The 17,650-nt window shown below is 46.9% G+C and overlaps 5 protein-coding genes across 5 annotated transcripts; 2 read left to right on the top strand and 3 right to left on the bottom strand.

Moving 5' to 3' along the window:
* Positions 1–67: 67 nt before the first annotated feature.
* JR316_0007667 (3-O-methyltransferase 2) lies at positions 68–2,221 on the top strand (the record flags this gene model as incomplete). The annotated part of the gene is made up of 12 exons (XM_047893398.1): positions 68–313; positions 379–390; positions 456–627; positions 688–769; positions 832–967; positions 1,031–1,054; positions 1,140–1,200; positions 1,269–1,417; positions 1,478–1,582; positions 1,836–1,910; positions 1,971–2,092; positions 2,146–2,221. The coding sequence occupies 12 exons, from the start codon at positions 68–70 to the stop codon at positions 2,219–2,221; spliced, it is 1,260 nt and encodes a 419-aa protein (XP_047746713.1).
* Positions 2,222–2,859: 638 nt separating this feature from the next.
* JR316_0007666 (vacuolar protein sorting/targeting protein PEP1) lies at positions 2,860–8,245 on the top strand (the record flags this gene model as incomplete). The annotated part of the gene is made up of 18 exons (XM_047893397.1): positions 2,860–3,012; positions 3,067–3,201; positions 3,252–3,452; positions 3,503–4,560; positions 4,621–4,861; positions 4,925–5,034; positions 5,098–5,285; positions 5,347–5,381; positions 5,432–5,482; positions 5,542–6,135; positions 6,191–6,289; positions 6,359–6,638; positions 6,693–6,763; positions 6,818–7,265; positions 7,326–7,417; positions 7,474–7,583; positions 7,649–7,948; positions 8,023–8,245. 18 exons carry the CDS (start codon positions 2,860–2,862, stop codon positions 8,243–8,245), a joined length of 4,389 nt encoding a protein of 1,462 aa, XP_047746712.1.
* Positions 8,246–9,323: 1,078 nt separating this feature from the next.
* On the bottom strand, positions 9,324–10,066 carry JR316_0007665 (uncharacterized protein; the record flags this gene model as incomplete). The annotated part of the gene is made up of 2 exons (XM_047893396.1): positions 9,324–9,365; positions 9,416–10,066. 2 exons carry the CDS (start codon positions 10,064–10,066, stop codon positions 9,324–9,326), a joined length of 693 nt encoding a protein of 230 aa, XP_047746711.1.
* Positions 10,067–10,798: 732 nt separating this feature from the next.
* On the bottom strand, positions 10,799–13,345 carry JR316_0007664 (Aldehyde oxidase GLOX; the record flags this gene model as incomplete). Its single annotated transcript, XM_047893395.1, has 12 exons — positions 10,799–11,212; positions 11,268–11,536; positions 11,590–11,769; positions 11,815–11,993; positions 12,050–12,405; positions 12,459–12,489; positions 12,540–12,620; positions 12,673–12,678; positions 12,729–12,859; positions 12,905–12,966; positions 13,033–13,123; positions 13,196–13,345. The coding sequence occupies 12 exons, from the start codon at positions 13,343–13,345 to the stop codon at positions 10,799–10,801; spliced, it is 1,950 nt and encodes a 649-aa protein (XP_047746710.1).
* Positions 13,346–13,799: 454 nt separating this feature from the next.
* Positions 13,800–17,467, bottom strand: JR316_0007663 (uncharacterized protein; the record flags this gene model as incomplete). The annotated part of the gene is made up of 9 exons (XM_047893394.1): positions 13,800–15,489; positions 15,564–15,698; positions 15,767–15,845; positions 15,898–15,964; positions 16,044–16,243; positions 16,286–16,351; positions 16,412–16,627; positions 16,680–16,881; positions 16,937–17,467. The coding sequence occupies 9 exons, from the start codon at positions 17,465–17,467 to the stop codon at positions 13,800–13,802; spliced, it is 3,186 nt and encodes a 1,061-aa protein (XP_047746709.1).
* Between the last annotated feature and the right edge of the window lie 183 nt (positions 17,468–17,650).

The following is a 17,650-nucleotide window of genomic DNA, read 5'->3' as shown; positions in this document are numbered from 1 at the left end:
TTCTTTTTCAATTCCGGAAGCTAGCAAGACCATTGGAGAATCTTCCTGACTCAAAGACCAAGCTACAATGGCACCCAACGGAACCTCCGAAATCACAGCCCTTTCTCAGCTGATCGCCTCAGCAGTGCAGGATATTGTGAACGAGTACACTAAAGCAGGACATACAGTACCCTCTTTGCATTCGACCGAGCAAGGGCCCTTTGATGCCCCGCATCTGGTTTCGGAGACACTTTCTAAGGCTGTTCAGATTGTCGAGGCGGCATGCGCACAGTTAACCTTTACTGTGACAAACCCCGGGCATACGATGACCAACGTAAATGACATTTTGTTTTCCATCAAAATTTGGCATCGCGCTGACGCCTTTGCTGGTTCATAAAGAAAGCATACGCGGTGTGTCATGAATTATTGCCGTGAAAAGGATCTCGAAGCTGAGCGCTGAGCTTTTACTTTTCTAGTACGAGGAGCCGGCATGTTTACTTGTAGTAACAAATGCAAAGATTGCGGATTTATTGTTAGGGAAACCTGAAGGTTTGCATGTCAATGATCTGGCGAGCGCCTCTGGGCTGGATTCCGGTAAACTGGGTCGTATACTACGGCTTCTGGCTACAAAACATGTTTTCGACGAAGGTAAGAGGTTAGATTTTGTTCTATTTATTATAGACCTTATGTTATCTATCCTTTATCTAGTCAAACCGGATATTTTCTCCAATAACCGTTTGAGTATGCAACTCGTCTCTAACAACCCAGTGTCTAGCTTGGTCGGCACAATGTATGTTTTATCAGTACATCGATCATCTCATTCCCATCACTCAAGATGCTCTCGTCTTTTAGGACAGACGAATGTTTCAAAGCTGGTGCATATCTGGCCGATACACTCGGAGACCCTAAAGCAGGCCACTCAACATCAGCCGATGATTCTCCCTTTCAACGTGTGCACGGCGTCTCCTTTTTTGGCTTCTACAAAACTGTGAGCGCTTCAACGTCAGTTTAATTAAGGACGATAATCTAACAAACTTCTACATATATATAGCCGATTGGGAAGAAAGTCAACGATGTAAGTTAAGCTTGTAGACCTGCGCTGCGGTGACTTTCTATCCGGGGAATTTCCGTGACTATGGAGGCTCACTCACCTTATACAGCGATTTGCGCAGACTATGGTTGGATGGGGTGAGGTCACTGGGAAATCTATGCTGCCTATAGGTATTTTCAAATCCCGATTATTACTGTCGTATACCGGTTCTAGGAACTGATTGACCTCTGTTAAATAGTGTATGATTGGGAAAATGTACCTCAAGACACGGTTATTTGCGATGTTGGTGGAGGCAACGGTCATGCCACTCTTGGCCTCATAAAGAAATTTCCGAAAATCAAGGTTGTACTGCAAGACTTGCCCGCCGTGATACAACAAGGAAAGGATGTATGTGCAGCATTCCTCACAGAATGATTTCATATAAAAGTGTTAAATATCATTGTCCAGCATTGGGCGACAGAGTGCCCGGAGGCAATCGAGAACCAGCGCATTCGATTTGAAGAGCTTGACTTCTTTTCTGGTCAACCAGTTTCTAACTGTGATCTGTACTATGTGAGCAACAGATTTAGTCAATTCAAACACACATGCTTAACGTCGATATATTGATAGTTGAGGCACATTCTGTAAGCCATATTTATTGTCACCGAATTAACATTTTGAATTAACGAATACTGTAAAGTCATGACTGGCCGAACGCAGAATGCCTCGCTATCCTAAAAAATGTTCGCAAGGCAATGGGCGCTAATAGTCGCCTCCTCATTCGTAACCGGCTTTTTGTTGTTCTAAAAAATTAAAATGTCTCAAGCGTTGGTCTACAGATGAATTCGTTATTGAACACGCAGTGAGGGATTCTAGTGCAAAGACAGAGGCAAAAGATGAGGTATGTACGCATCATCACTCCCTTGCATAAACATTAAACCCGCCTATCTTTCTACTGTAGGCGCCGGAACCCCTTTTGGCGAACTACGGGGTTTCTCGAATCCGGAAATACAACCAAGACTTGAATATGATGATTTTGCATAACGCACAGGAGCGTACACTGCAAGAATTTATCACTCTTGGGTGCGTACCTAGATTATCTTAATTAAACAGTTAATGACCTTACATTAATATAGGGTCCATTCAGGATTCAAGTTTGAGAAATTATGGGATTCGGGGGAGGCAGGGTTGATTGAATTTATCCCTGTGTGACGGACCATGAGTATCTGAGGGTCATGTCTGAATATTTGGATTTCGTCTCATACTCAAGAAGTATACGGTCGTCTGAATGAAATTTGTGAGAAAGATAAAATATCAGAGTTATTACACCTTCGATTTGATTAACTGTTAGGAAGAATCACATTCTCCCAGCCCGCGTTGTCCGCCAAAGAGTCTGGGAAACTACAGTGGTGTCAAAACATTGAAGGTGTCATTTGCCTCAGAACTTCATGGAACTGTCAACTATGTAATACCATTGCCACTATTTCTACTAATGGCCTACTCGATAGCGTCGTCAATTTTTTGGCCGTTGAGGTCCGCAGTGTTGCCGCAGTGAACCTTTCATTTGATGCCTCAAACAGTCTGAAATCGAATTTTGCACAAATTTTAAACTGCTTTCATATCTCTCACTATCTAATACTCACCTAGTTCAAGTTTCGAGATCAATGCAATTGAACTGGGGTCGCTTTTAAGCATAAGTTAAGTTTCCGCCAGCCAGGACTAGATCAAAAGGAGATTAGTCCATAAACAGTAGTCGCCATTGTGGCTGTGAAATATTCGTCACGTCCCCCGCAGCCGAGGGCTACGACAACGAGCAGGGCTTGTCCCACACCACCACGAGCAACCCAAACATGACCAGGAGACGAAATGGCGCTGCAGCGCTATGTCGTGCTCTGCTTCTCTCGCTCTCAACAGTATTTGTTGCCGGACAGTCTCAGCCAGATCATACTATAAGCTCTTTCAGCAATCTACCCGCTAGGATGTTCTTCTTTGATGACACAGAGGTAAGGGTCTTGGTCTTCTCTGCACGTTGTGAACTATCTTTTAATACCTCACAGTCGGTTATATACCATGATTCAATGCAAGGTGACGTGTATGTGTCTTTGGATGAGGGAAAAAGTTGGAAGACTGCCGAAGGCATACCAAGCGGGAGAGTTTCTATGGTCTTCGAGCATCCTACAGACAACCGATATGTAAGACTTCAAGTATTGTCCAATAGACCAGTCTCTAAACAGTTGTTCAGGCATTTGCACTGACGGACGGCAAAACACACTACCGCACTCAAGACCGAGGCAAAACATGGCGTCCTTTTGACGTCCCATTGCCACCAGCACTCGTCCCTCGTCCTTTATCCTTCCATTCCGATCCCAGCAAGTATGGGTATATTCTTTATCAAGGATCGCAATGCGACCGTCAAGGCTGGGGCGCTAGGTGCCACGACGAGGTATGTTTAGATACTTATCATTCAATTGCGTTTGCACTCAATGGATACAGACATTCTACACGAAAGAAGCATTCACGGACGACGTCAAACCTCTCCTCAAAGACGTTAGCCACTGTCAGTTTGCGCACAGCACGAAAGATTTCAAGCACGAAGCACATGAAGACCTCATTTACTGCGTTGCGTTCGACTCAGAATCAACATCCAGCTCACACGATCTCTCCTCCAGCCGTCTCTACTCCAGCACCGACTTTTTCAAAAGCGAGAAGAATGTGGAGGATCTGGGTATTGGAAAGAATGCGAAAGGCGTGATAGCATTCGCAATAGTTTCCCAATATGCCGTCGTCGCGTTGAAGGACCTCTCAGCAGCGTCGACGGGGGAAATGTTGTTGTACGTCACCGTCGACACGAAAACATGGGCCAAAGCGCAATTTCCACACGCGTCCTCGGCCACGCTTCGCGAGAATGCATACACCATGTTGGAATCGACCACGCATTCCCTCGCCGTTGACGTCAAGCTCCAAGAACGGAATTCGATCGGCACGCTGTTCGTCAGCAACTCAAACGGGACATTCTTCGTGGAGAGTCTCAAAGACACCAACCGCAACGATGCGGGCTTCGTTGATTTTGAGAAGATATATGGAGTTGAGGGTATTGGGCTGGCGAATATAGTTTCGAATGCGCAGGAGGTCGAAGGTCGGGGTTCGCCGAAACGTTTGAGGTCGCTCATCACCTTCAACGATGGACGACAATGGACACCACTTGCTCCACCGAAGGAGGACGTTGACGGAAAGAAGATTGGATGTGACACGTCGGATCCTGATCACTGCTCGTTGCACTTACACTCCGTCACCGCGCCACACAATTTCGGACGCATCTTCTCCTCTCCTGCTCCTGGATTTGTGATGGGTGTAGGTAGCGTCGGAGAGAGCTTGTTGCCCTATACGGATTCTGACACGTTCTTGAGTACGGACGGCGGAGTGTCGTGGAAAATGGTCAGCAAGGGTGCGCATAAGTACGAGTTTGGGGATTTGGGCAGTATTTTGGTTATGGTTGACGACGAGGATCCGACGGATGAGGTCAAATATTCTCTGGACCTGGGCAAATCATGGTACGTGTAATATATCTTGTATTATATCTTGTTGTTCTGACCGTCATCCTATTCTCACAGGCAAAAATACAACATTGGCGTCCGACTTACAGCTCGTGCACTCGTCACCTTGCCCGATTCAACTTCACAAAAGTTTCTTCTTCTAGGATCAGTCTCCAAAAATGACCAAAAAGGGGATATCGGCAGGGTTGTGGTTGTCTATCTAGACTTTGCAAAGACCAGGGGAAGGAAGTGCGGCAATGATGACTACGAGAAATGGTTTGCGAGACCACACGATTCTGAATGTTTGATGGGGCACAAGGTGCGTAGTTAATTTGCGTTCATTTCGAAGCCAGGTGGCTGAGTTATTATCTGAATAAAATAGCAATGGTACAAACGGAGAAAGGTTGATGCGAATTGTTACGTTGGAGAAAAGTTCAAGGATCCCGTTACACACGAAGAGAACTGCAAATGTACTGACGCGGACTACGAGTGGTAAGCTTATGCTTTCTATCCCGTTGAAGGGTGTATAAGCTGAAAAGGTTTGATCATTTCTAGTGACTACAACTTTGTCAAGGTTAATGGCAAGTGCGAACCAGCCGGACCAGAGCCGATTCCAGCAGGCGAGTGTGCTGGAGGTCCCGAATCAACTTATATGGGATCGTCTGGTTATAGGAAGATCCCTGGAAATACGTGCGAAGGAGGAGTGGAAAAGGGCGAGAGAATAAAGAAACCATGCTCGTTAGGTATGCTGCTATATCCGAATTCAAGTTTGGTTTCTTTGACCTAACATATATCGATCAAAAGCTCAGCCTGCCGAAGGGGAGATAACTCATACATCCGTTAGTCAATGATTTCATATGGAGTGTATGGATTCTAACTCCGATTACAGCATCAGTTCCATAGTCAGATTGTGCAGCACGCTTATTTCAAGGGATCTCAGGTAATTCAGCTATGCGTTTCTGTCCTCGCCAAAACTCATCTCGCCCCTATTCCGTGTAGACCATTCTGGTCCGGTTGAATGACCACACGATCTGGCAATCCAGCAACGAAGGCTACTCGTTCCGACAGCTCTTCCCCGACGTCAAATTCTACGCATTTTACCACCACAAGTACTCGACGGACCGCGCTTACCTCATCACTGACACCCGCACCTTTTATTACACCACCGACACAGGCAAGAACTGGTTCCCGCGCGAGGCGCCCACACCGCCCAGCCCATTCCCGAACCAAGTCATCTCCTTCCATCCACAATCGGAGTATCTCATCTGGACAGGCAATCGTGACTGCGACGGCAACAGTCTTAACTGCCACGCAGAGGCACAGTACAGTCGTGACAATGGTCATTCATGGACGATTATTGATGGTTATGTTCGGAATTGTGCTTTTGCAAAGGACAGAGAGTTGGATGCGGATCCGAGCGAGATTCTGTGCGAGAGTTATAGGGATAAGAAGGGCAGTCAGAGGACACTGGAGGGAAGGAGTCCGCTGGAGCTTGTGGTTGGGCGGGACTTTTATAGGGAGGGAGGGAGGAAGAAGATGTTTGATTGGGTTGTGGGCTATGCCAAGTTTTCAGAGTTTTTGATTGTTGCAGAGGTGCGTCTTGCTTTTGTGTTCTTGATTGTGGGGTAAGATTACAACGGCGAAGTAGATGAACACGGAGAAGAGGTCGCTTGGCCTGCAGGTTTCTCTAGACGGTGCTCATTTCGCTTCAGGTCAATTCCCGCCGAACTTGAACCCAGAGACTCACGTAAGTGCATTTTAAAAAAGTTCGCTATGAAAACATTTTTTTCTGAATTATATCTTCAATGTACTACAGGCCTACACAGTCCTCGAATCCAGCACCAATGCACTCTTCCTGCATATGACCATATCAGAAGCGCCCGCGCCTCTATGGGGTACCATCCTCAAGTCCAATTCGAACGGGACATACTTTGGGATATCAATCGAGAACGTCAATAGGGATAGGAACGGTTATGTTGATTTCGAAAAGCTCATTGGTTTGGATGGAATTGCTTTGATCAATGTCGTGGCAAACCCTGACGAAGCTAAGATATCTGGGAAGAAGGTCATCCAGAGTCGAATCACCCATAACGATGGTGAGTCTAGTAGAGTCTGGCGCTATAGGAATGTAATTTGACTGTGATTTACAGGAAGTACCTGGACGCCTTTGAACCCGCCACTCCATGATTCTCAGGGACGAGAGTATCCTTGTTCAGGGACAGTGAGTGCTTTTCGTTGTTTCACATCTTCCCTTTTTTCCTCATTTTTCATTCAGAAATGTCAACTTCACATCCATGGATATACCGAACGCAACGACCCTCGAGCGTCCTATAGTAGCCCCTCCATTCCAGGTCTCGTCATGGCCGTCGGCAACGTCGGCGAGTCCCTGGCACCTTATACCGAGAGTGACACGTTCCTAAGCCGAGACGGCGGGTTCACCTGGCAAGAAGTACACAAAGACGCGCACCTCTGGGAATTCGGAGATTCTGGTTCGATCCTCGTCTTAGCCAACGACGAAGAACCTGTCGACTTTGTGCTGTTTAGCACAGACGAAGGTCTGAATTGGCGTCAGTACAAGTTCAGCGAGGAGAAAATGCGCGTGAGGAAGATTGTCACGGTCCCCGAGGATACAAGTAGAAAATTCATTTTGATGGGTGAGATGTTGAAGACGTCTGGTACGGCGGTTGTGCATATCGATTTTTCGTCGTTGACTTTGAAGCAATGTGAGCTTTTTTTTCTTGTCGGTTGTATAGGTTTTGATGGTTGATGCTGCATCCTCGTAGGTGTTATGAACATTGAGGATCCTGGACATGATGACTTTGAGCTTTGGAGTCCCAGCGAGGAAAGACCGGAGCAATGTCTCTTTGGGCGACAGGTGCGAGGACTGTTGCTTTTTCGGTGAATTCATACATGTTGACTCACTTGTTGCAGACTTTGTACCACCGTCGCGTACGTGATGCAAATTGTGTAGTCGGCAATCAGCCCAAAGCCGCAGAGCGTACCGTCGAGCCATGCGCTTGCACAAAGGTCGACTTTGAATGGTCAGTCTCTTACATATCCACCAACAATCTTTAAAATATAGTATTAAACCCCTCATAATGCACAGTGAATTCAACTACGTCAAAAACGCCAACGATGAATGTGTGCTTGTGCCCGGTACAACACCTCTACCAGACGACGACTCGTGCTCGAACGGCGAAGATTTCTGGTACGAGCGTACGCCATACCGCAAGATTCCGTTTTCGAGTTGTGTGGATGGATACCGGCCTGATCGCGGTGCTGAGCATGTGTGTCCTGGGTTCAAGTCCAAGGGCGGATGGTTCTGGTTCTTGATGTTGCTCTTGCCGTTTGGATTCACGGCGTTGGTGGCGTATTATTATTATCGCAAGAGCGGGCTCGCGAGGGGGTGAGTGTGCCTTTTAAGGAGAGGCGCACATAAACACTTGAAGCTAACCACCCAAACCTTTTTCCCATTTACAGAACAATCCGGCTGCCGGGCGACTCGAGACCTGCTTATGGCGGCGACACGGGTGTGTTGGCTACGCTCGCGTCTGTGCCGTGGTTTATCATCGGGTTGGCGGGTATCGCATGGGAATGGGTCGTCTCCCGCGCTGACACGCATCTGTTCCGCTCAAGGAGGGGGTACAGAAATGTGCCTATAGACGAGGACGCCCAGATATTGCGCTTTGAAGATGATGAGTGAATGTGTTGTGGGTGGAATGTGTATGTTGGACGTTGGATTGGGAAGTGCTGTTGTGGTTGGAATACAGTAAGCTGTTGACCACCTCTCGGCCCATCCCACCTTTTGAAAGTAGTTTATACATAATATCTTAGGCGGTTTTACTTACCTTACCCCCTACATTTTCCCGCCTGCCTGCCTGCCTGCCTACCTTACCAGCTACCCGTTACCCATATGCCCCATTGTTTTCGAGTATGTAGATTTTGTTTTCGTCAGCCTTTTTCATGTGCACTGTGCATCGATCACTGATCACCCCTGCTCGCCCTTTGGCTAGGCCTGTGGGAGGTGATGGTGATGGTGTGCTGTGCACCTTTTGTTTTTCGTTGTATTTATTAGATCTTACATCGTAGCGTAGCTTGGAGTATGTTTCGGTTTTGCCTGTTTTTTTCGTTTCTTGTATACTAATTTTCTATTTTATGCATTTTGTCGATTTGCTGAAATATGGTCCGGAGAGCTCACCTTGAGTACATATCACTTTGCTTTTCGTTAGGCTTGCAGGATGATGTGGTGTGTTGTACATTGCATTTTTCGTTTCGTTGCGACTTAACATACTATAGCGTAGCTTGGAGCATGTCTATGTTTCGTATTTTTCTATTTCAGTTTTCTATCGTTTTCCTGGATACTGATTTTTTATTCTGCCCATTTTGTCGATCTGTCGAACTGATCATGAGCTGATAGTTATGAACCCACGAACCGAAACGACACATGTCTGTACTGCCCTCGGCGTCAGATGGATAGTTTGAACTTTGTTAAAGAGGCTTTTATTTGCAGGGTATGTGGGTAGCGGTAATAGTTGTAACAGATTCCGTATGCAAGAAGTATGTGTATGTAGATAGGTAATTTCTATGCGAATAGCCGGGTATGCAATGCGATGGATGTGGTTTTTTTTTCTAACAGCTGAAAGCAAAGGTCATGACAGCAAGATAAGTCAGTAGCTACGTATGTCTGGGGCGTAGAGTCGTGGTAGTCGTAGATTGTTGGAGCTCATTGCGGGCACAGTTATAATGCGGACCCCTAACGGAGCGCTCACAAAAATGCCAAGTCATGACGACGACGATGAAGATTTCTTCTTCGTGGCTGGTGTCTGAATAAAAAATTGAGAATGTAGTTTATGTGTTTGAGAACGTAGCTTACACCAAAGTCCACGTAAAGGTACAATGCGAGCAAAATGATTGCAGCAACGATAGATAGCGCAGGTGAACCTGTGATGGCATACAGGAGTGGTAGCACGCCGTATGGGAGGTACGAGGACAGTGTTATGTCAGGATTGGAATACACAGATTCTCGACGATGGTGTGTATGACTATGTCCATATCCATGACGGGCGCTAGACTTGGTAGGGTGAGGTTGAGAACTTCTTCCTCCTGACACATGACTCGTTTTAGTCTTCTTGGATCCGGATGACGGCCGCGAGCGACTGCGACTGTGCTGTAAGAGCTCTTCGGAAGACGTAGGGCGCTTGTTGGACGGCGTGGACAATGTCCGTTCGGACCTCCTTCGACTCGGACGACTATGTTCCTCGTGATGCCGTTCCCGCTGGGGCAGTACCTCCTCGCGGGGCGGCTCAGCTGGCACCAGATCTTTATCTCCCAATTGCACATCCTGGCTCCTCTTCTCCTCGCTCCTCACAACCGCTTTTCCTTTCGCACCGGGCATCTGCACTGCAGATCCAGCCATAGCTGCCCGCAGCTCTTTATCGGTCCGTTGCACCCATCGTTCGACTCGGCGCTGCGAGGCAAGGTAGCAGTGATAGTGTTCCTCTGCGCTCTGGTCTCCCACTGGCATAAATAGATGGAAAGAATGTATTAGGTGGTGGTTGGTATCGCTTCCTAGTCCAGTCTGAAGAGGCGAGGTGTATCAGATTATCTGGAGGCACTGAGCTGGATGAGGGTGGTTGGGGTGAGAGTGCACCGACACGTGCTGCAGGTGCATGCCTGCCTGCGTATTTGTCGGTAAAGCTTGGGTAAAGCCTCGTGTTACGTTTTGATGGTCTGGGCAATTTTATGCTGTTCTGCTGGTCATCGATTCATCCCTTGAAGCGCTTGGGAATCATCGTGGTAGTGTGTGTAAAAGAGCAAATGAGATTAACCTCCACTTATTATATTCCAGTTCATTTAGGTATTCGTATGCATCAATTCGCTACAACTGGCAATGGCTATTTTTAGAACGCCTTCGATTGAACCCCTATACATAGATCATCCTTCCAAGTCCACCCTATGGAGGATGCACTTTGTCTGTCGGGCGCATAGCTATTTTGACCTTCCATAGAGAGTTCCTTTTAGTCCCACTGATATGAATATGGTGACATACAGTAATGTTCAACAAGATCAAGGCATTTACTATTGAATTCAAGTATAAAATGGTTCGTTAATGCTTGTTTAGATGCACACGGAATACATAACTGACTTCGAGGGAAAGGTAAAGATCGTCGTTTAGCCTCACATACTAATACAAATCGGTATAAACTATCACATAGTCCAAGCCCCAGAATCACAAGCCAGCAGAGAGACAAATTTTCTAGCCCCGGAGCAACAGAGACAGACTCAGCAGAGCCACAGACCACAAAGACAGACAGCGCAGAGCGAGCCAACAATCCAATCTCACAGCAGAACTAGTCTTCTGACTCTGACCATCTGTCGCAGAACTCGTAGAAGACGCACCAGACGAGCTCGAGGTCGTATCATCAGCGCGATATATCATCGCATCGGGGAGAGAAGCGATAGGCAGAATATTCTGCGTCTCGATGTTGCCTGAGCCCACCATAACCTGCACGCCGACTGAGGGAATACCCTTGACGACGAGGAACATCCATGCGGGTCCAGGAGGGAATATCGCCGGGTTAGGCGGCATTTGTGAGACGTGTAGGACTGCGGTTGTGTTGCTAAACCCGGAGTACGTCGATTGGAGGACTATCATTCTTTGGCCCATGTTCTGACAAGTATTAATCGCAAATGACGAAAGAAAGAGTTGAAGAAATAGGGCTCACGATGGCGTGCGTCGAGAAACCGGTGCGGATAACGACCACTCTTGCAGAGTCAACATTTTGAACGTCCTTGAACAGATCGTCAGCGTCGAGTACAACTTCAAAAGGAGGGCCTCCGTAAGAGAGCTTGTTTATAAGCCCTTTAGGTTGTGGCCGCCTCTCGTTGTAATATGGGGGATAAAACCGTTCAGTGCGATATTCAGTTGGGAATAGGACATCAGAGGCAGAGGCGTAGTCGGCGTTGGGGTTCGATCCTGATACGAACACTGACCCTGTAGTTGGAAAGGTTGAGTGTAGAGAGACTGAAGGAATAGTGCAGACAAACCGTCGGGGAGGAGGGTTGCAGAGGAATGATACATCCTGGGCACGGTGCTTGGAGACAGTCCGTTGCTGGACCACCGACTTCCTGCAGCGGCATCCGGGTTGTATAACACTGGGAGAAGGACTGGGTCGTCGGCGTAGGACTGGCCAATTGACCATGACGTCGTTCCGTAGCCCGCAGTTCCTAAGTATCATCAGCATACACCGTGTCAGCCAACACAAACCGTACCTGTCTTTGCGCCGTTGAGACATAATATCTTGCCATCTGGGAGCAGAATCAAGCTTGCCATGGACCTGCGCTCTGGAAGTGGATCGTCGTTGACATATGTCCCAGACACGTCAGGGGCAATCTTCACGCAGGACGTGGCAGCCGCCTGAGATATAGGGACAAACTTTGGCGAGGCCCACCTACAATTCCAAAGTAAAGGGTTAGAATATTGAGATTGTACCCACCTGTAACGCACTGGTCTGTAGGCACATCAGAGCCGCCGCAGAACATGATCGTCGCCGTCCAGTTGTTGGCGGGCGTCAATGGCATCATGACCGTCCCAGCGCTCGCAGGATACGTTCGGACGGCATCAGGCATGTCGTCCAGTGGTGTTTCCACCTTGGTCTTGTGATCTAGCAATATTGTAGACCGCATGGCCTGCACGAGAAGTTTACCGGATGGAAGGAGCCAAGTGAGGGGATACAAGTTGGCGGGTAGGGTGTTTTCGAGGAAATTGGAGCGGATGGCGGGTCCTGATGGGGGAAAGAATTCGTATGTTGGGTTCGTTTGACCCGCATCGTTGAGATATCCCCCGTTTTTGCTTCCGCCAATCTATACATGTTGTAAAGAGGGGATTTGAACAACAAAAAGTTGATTGTGCTTACAATTATAACGCTACCGTCTTCCAGAGTTTCTCTTGATCGGTGTATTGGTCCTTGAAATAGGAGTGAATTGAAAATGCTCACAAAGTAGGGTACCAGCGTTGCTCGGACTGGTATCCTGACGTAGTCCAGCTACAGTCATCTCCGTCGCAGGGATTCAGCAAGCTAAAAAAGAGATATCACAAATAATTCTTGATAATTTGGTCGTTGAACCGACCGAATCCTAGACAAGAAATTCAGCAAAAATTGTAAATCCGCCGTTGACGTACACACATTCTACGTCCATCTGCGTCCATGTAAGGCCCCGATCTCCCATCCTGTGTCGCTGCAGGATTTCCTCCACTCGTTACTGCCTGATTGCCACCGACGTTAATCCACGTTCCGTTTCCAAGCACGCTGCCGCCCTAAACGAAGTCAGAATTGTATAGAAAAGGCGATGGGGACCCTACCGCGCAAAATGTGTTTGTAGGGATGTCCAGTGCCCTTTGACGATTATCTGAGAGTCGGTATTCTGATGTACCATATAAGATTTGGGGTCGACCGGACGTGTGGAATAGGGCGGGTGGGTACTACATACCTGATGCCCAGGCCGGGTGGCCGTTGATTTGGTTGGGGTTATTCTCCACTTTGTCAATGAGATACACCTTATCGACTCGCCCTAGAAATAGCTGAAGCGTTATACGACCAATTCGATGATAAATAGCCATAGATATCGTTCAAGAATGTTATTCGAGATTCACCTGCTGGGCACTGACTATGCTGTTGTCGAGCAGTTCGAATTTCCCAGTTTCGCCTTTATGCGTGGGTTGACCTGGAGCAGCAATAGTTGTTGGCGATTGAGCGAGCGCAAATCGCAATGTCAAGGTGATGACGTAGAAATGCCGTCTCATACTACCGAGCGAGCGAAAAGGAGGAAAAAAGAAAATAGGGGACCCGCCGAGTATTTGGAAAAGACAGTAGTGTAGATATAGATATGAATAGGTATAACAAGTGTGGATTGGGCGCCTGGGACAATTGGGAGTTGAAGCTATGTTGGCCCCCTCAGTGCAAACCGATCAACGTAAGATGGCCGGAGTTCGTGGCGGGCATTGTAAATATGGCACGTGATCGCGTTTAGGAATCTTCAAGGTTCACTCGCTCTGTCGCTCAACTACTATTTCAATGAAGTCAGATACAACGCTTAGCTATTAGCTTAATTTTTCTACTCAAGTTGACAATTCTGGTGTTAAATCCAATGTAATAACCTCCCAGCGACTTGCAAGCGATTTCTAATTTTGTTTGATCAAAAGTGCCACTGGCAAGCCGCGCGGGGAGTTAAAGTTGCAAAGAAATGGATTTGATTTTTTAGGCTACTACAGTGGCCCAATTTCCTACCAGTTCAAAGAGCACGTCAGGCCTATTATTAGCAATCCAATGAGTGACTCCAATAATTGAAGCCTCATAGATAATATTGGCCAGAATGTCGTTGGTGTATTTGCCAACCTGCAGGTGGTTCATCTGATGGCCAACTAACGAGAAGAATAACTCTGATTCGTCGTTGGGTAGAGTTTCCACAATATTTCGCGGGGAAAGAGAAGAGTCTGATTTGGCGCAGGGAAGAAGGGGTGGATCAAGGATATGCCGGAGAGCTTGAACCGCTTCTCTCTGAATCTCCCGGATTTTACTTGACACTGGATTGGAAAGGGAGGGGATGTCGGTTGACATATGATAGATAATGTATGCACGATTATATGAAGAAGGGAATGAAACGGAATTGGCAACTATGAAGCGTAAGAACATGTGTAGCTGTCGATCAGCGTCTGTGTCAGCGTGCCAAGGAAAATCTAGCGTCGCCTGAGTGGTTGGGGAAGAATCCTGGCAGCAGAGCCCAACCAACTGTTGCACAAGTGGCATAAATAATCTTCTTTTCCCACCAAGAAATGTGTTGTGAGAGGCCATATATAACTGGAGTGTGTCGAGCATTGCTGCAGGAGAGGCGAAGGTGAGAGAGCCCTCGGGATGAAGATTAGCGTTCATCATTGTTACCTCATTGACGGCGTATGTCTGAGCTTTCGATAGCTTGGTAATTCTGAACGTAAATTGGTCCTTCTGGGCCTGCTCTGAGCATCGATATGCGTCGCGTATATTCCTCAAAAGTGTCGGATCGCTGTCGTCGAGATTTTCAAAAGCACTGGGGTCTGCGTAGTTGATGTTCGGAGGCATAATGGGGATATCAGCAAGACAGCTGTAAAGGATAGAAGGGTCATTAGAGTGTGGTTGGTGGAGGAAGGTCCGGCGAAGAACGATGACGATCCGGGGGCTCACGACATAAAGTCTATGGGCCCCCGGACTTCCATATATCAACCCCTCCCATAGCCCAAATCCATTCCCACTTAACACAAAGTCAGAGTCGTCCGCCGCTTCCCAGACACCGAGGAAGAAGTAATTCGCAAGACTTTCGTAGTCAATGGCATACCATTCCTCGATGTCTGGGTCGAGTCGTTTCCTCAGCATCTCTTGGAGCCTGAATTCCCCGTACCTTTCCCGGAGTCGCTCTCCGGTTGCGACTATCTCGTGATGTGGAGTATTGAGGTAGTATTTTAGACCATCCTTCCAAACGTCGACGTCGGTTTTGAGCTGTCGAGTCTCTTTGTATTTTCTAATCCAGTCAACGAGAGGTGCATTGGTAGGATTGTTCTCGTGGAAATAGGTCGATGAAACCGCATCGTTGCGAAAGTGCATCAGAAAAATGAACTTTCGCACCGTAGCAAGCTCTTTCCGTGATAAAGTAAACATTTGTTGATGGATCCCACGATATATGGCCTTTATTGCTAGCGAAGCTTCTTGCTCTAGCTTTGAAAATTGACGTTCCAGGTGGTCAACGTCTATGGGGTTTGAGAAGTCGCGGTAGAGATTTGTGGATCCATACACCTTCGCTATTGGCCGATTGTACAGCATACCTGAAGGTATGTGATAGAACGATATCCGTTCGGTATCATGCTCTTCCCCTTTCTTTTTTATTTTGCGAAACAACTTGAGTCGATCACGTTTTGTACTGGTAGCAATAGATGCAGATCAGCTGTGTCTTCAGCAGTCATTGCTCCAAGAAATTTTAGTTTTACAACATACATGAAGCTACGAGGTCCTTCCAAAAAATTTCGTAGAATGAATCTTGGGATGCAGTGCTGATATTGGTCTCGGGGATAGGGACTGAGCTCAGCCTTGTTCCGCATGGTGTAAAGCAAGCTCGCAGAGGATGATGAACTGGGTAAGAGTGTGCGTGGGAGTCAGAAAAGATGAGTCACAGCACTAGACCCAAGGTACCCCTTTACCCGCCCGATTCCCACAGCTGTCTCTCTCTCTGCACATGCCTTGATGCGAAGAGCACTGTTGTTAGAACTGTAAATTGGGCTAAAAGAAAAATGAATCGACATTATAATATGCTACTTATAGTCTACCATACCCGTGATTAAATGCTTGCCTTTGACCTTCGACGCTGTTGTCAGAGCATACAAATGGGCGACGGCAGTCTAAGGGCGACGATACTTTGCTGAATGATGACTTCACTGCCACACTATCAGAGTATTGCAACATCTAGGATTTACTGACGTTAAACCCTCTCCAAAATGTATCATCACTATCTCCAGAAGCCAGACCCAGGATATACCTCAAACAAGTACCGAGGTTGGTCGTAGATCCCGCTGCATCATAAGAACAGACATAGCGTGTGGTTACAACACTGGCCCCCGTGTATATAAGGACAGGGGCCTCAAAGAACCGCGCACGTAGATACTGAAGGAAGTTTTCCCCTGCAGTTTGATTTAGAAATGGTCCTGAGTTAGGACTAGTACTTTCTAGTCGAACGTTGTCCGAAATGAATCGAAGAGTTGATGGATGATCATTGTCAAGTAAAAAGTCTGTTGGGAGTATATATGATGCATTAGTTGTTAGCATGCTAAGTGAAATTGAAGTTAAACCTAAGTTTTCCTCAATCCAAGCCTTGGCGATGGCGGTCGAAGAAAGCTCGACAACCATGATTCCAGATAGACGAGCTTTAGATACTTCATATACATTGTTCTCTGGACAATCATCTATCCAGACCAGAAGAGGAACACGTAATGCTTGATCATTGACAGTAGTGCTGGTAGATGTATTGCGGGTTCTTGAATACTGAAATGACCTCGGTTTTTCCCCTTTACCAATATCTTGTAAGTTTGAAGCACAATTGAAAATATCGCGACATACCTTTGATATAATTTTCAACAAATTCTTTCAGGGTACTCCCTTCCAACGCTAAATCAAGGTTATATGGTGTTATTCCTCCGCAGTTGAATTCGTCCAATCGCATGATCATGCGTTCAGAAGCTCTCTGGGGAATGTTGCCTTTGAATTCTTGATACCAAGATTGCAATCTAGACTGAAAAACATCGACGGTCACAAAGTTGACCTATCAAAATTTGTCATTAGTATGTTCCTCAAAGTGAGTGAAGATTTCTCAGAACCTTAACGCCAATGTAATCCCTCCAGAACGCCTTCGCATCTCCATCGCCCATTTCTTCCATCTGAGGAACCAAGGTTTTTGTGGATACATCCGAGAAGCTAGGCGACTCTATGCTGCTGGATGTCCCTTGCGAATCGTTCGAGTGATCGCGGAAGTAGCCAACTGCAGCCATGGCTGTGAGCAAGATGATGAGCTGGTTGTTGATATGCTTCTGGTCTTCCTGCAACTGCTGAATTTGGGATCCAGGGTTGACAAAAGCCATGATGCGTTTTGCCTTCTTATACTTCCATACGACAAGGTGCTCTTTTGTTCTCTGCAATGCATCGCCTACTGCCAGGATTGCCTGCGACAATTCAGCCTCACCCTTTCCTTTGAATGATTCAGAGGAGAATGGCTTGAGAATGTGATATAGCTGCATTACGCTCGACGATATCTGGGTCAAAAGCTGCTCCTTTTGCACTAGTTGGTCGATCCATTGCACAATGCTCTTGCATAGAGCACAGACTGTTGTGGCAGCTGCGATGACCTCCATTGGAGTTGATGATCGTCAGAATAATGAATTGTTAACTTGTGATGTGATGGCCCGCCCTTTAACCCTTTCTGAGGCTGTGCTATGTTGTCTTGGTACTCGTTAGCAGGCTGTACAATTGCGGTTTAATGTCAACAAAACCATAGATCACAACTATTCAGTATTATAATTAAATAAAGCGGCACC

The sequence above is a fragment of the Psilocybe cubensis genome, chromosome 7 (genome assembly GCF_017499595.1).
Source record: "Psilocybe cubensis strain MGC-MH-2018 chromosome 7, whole genome shotgun sequence".
In the NCBI taxonomy this organism is placed as follows: domain Eukaryota; kingdom Fungi; phylum Basidiomycota; class Agaricomycetes; order Agaricales; family Agrocybaceae; genus Psilocybe; species Psilocybe cubensis.
The sequence above is the reverse complement of the archived record's forward strand: the minus strand, read 5'-3'. Positions and strand labels throughout refer to the sequence as shown.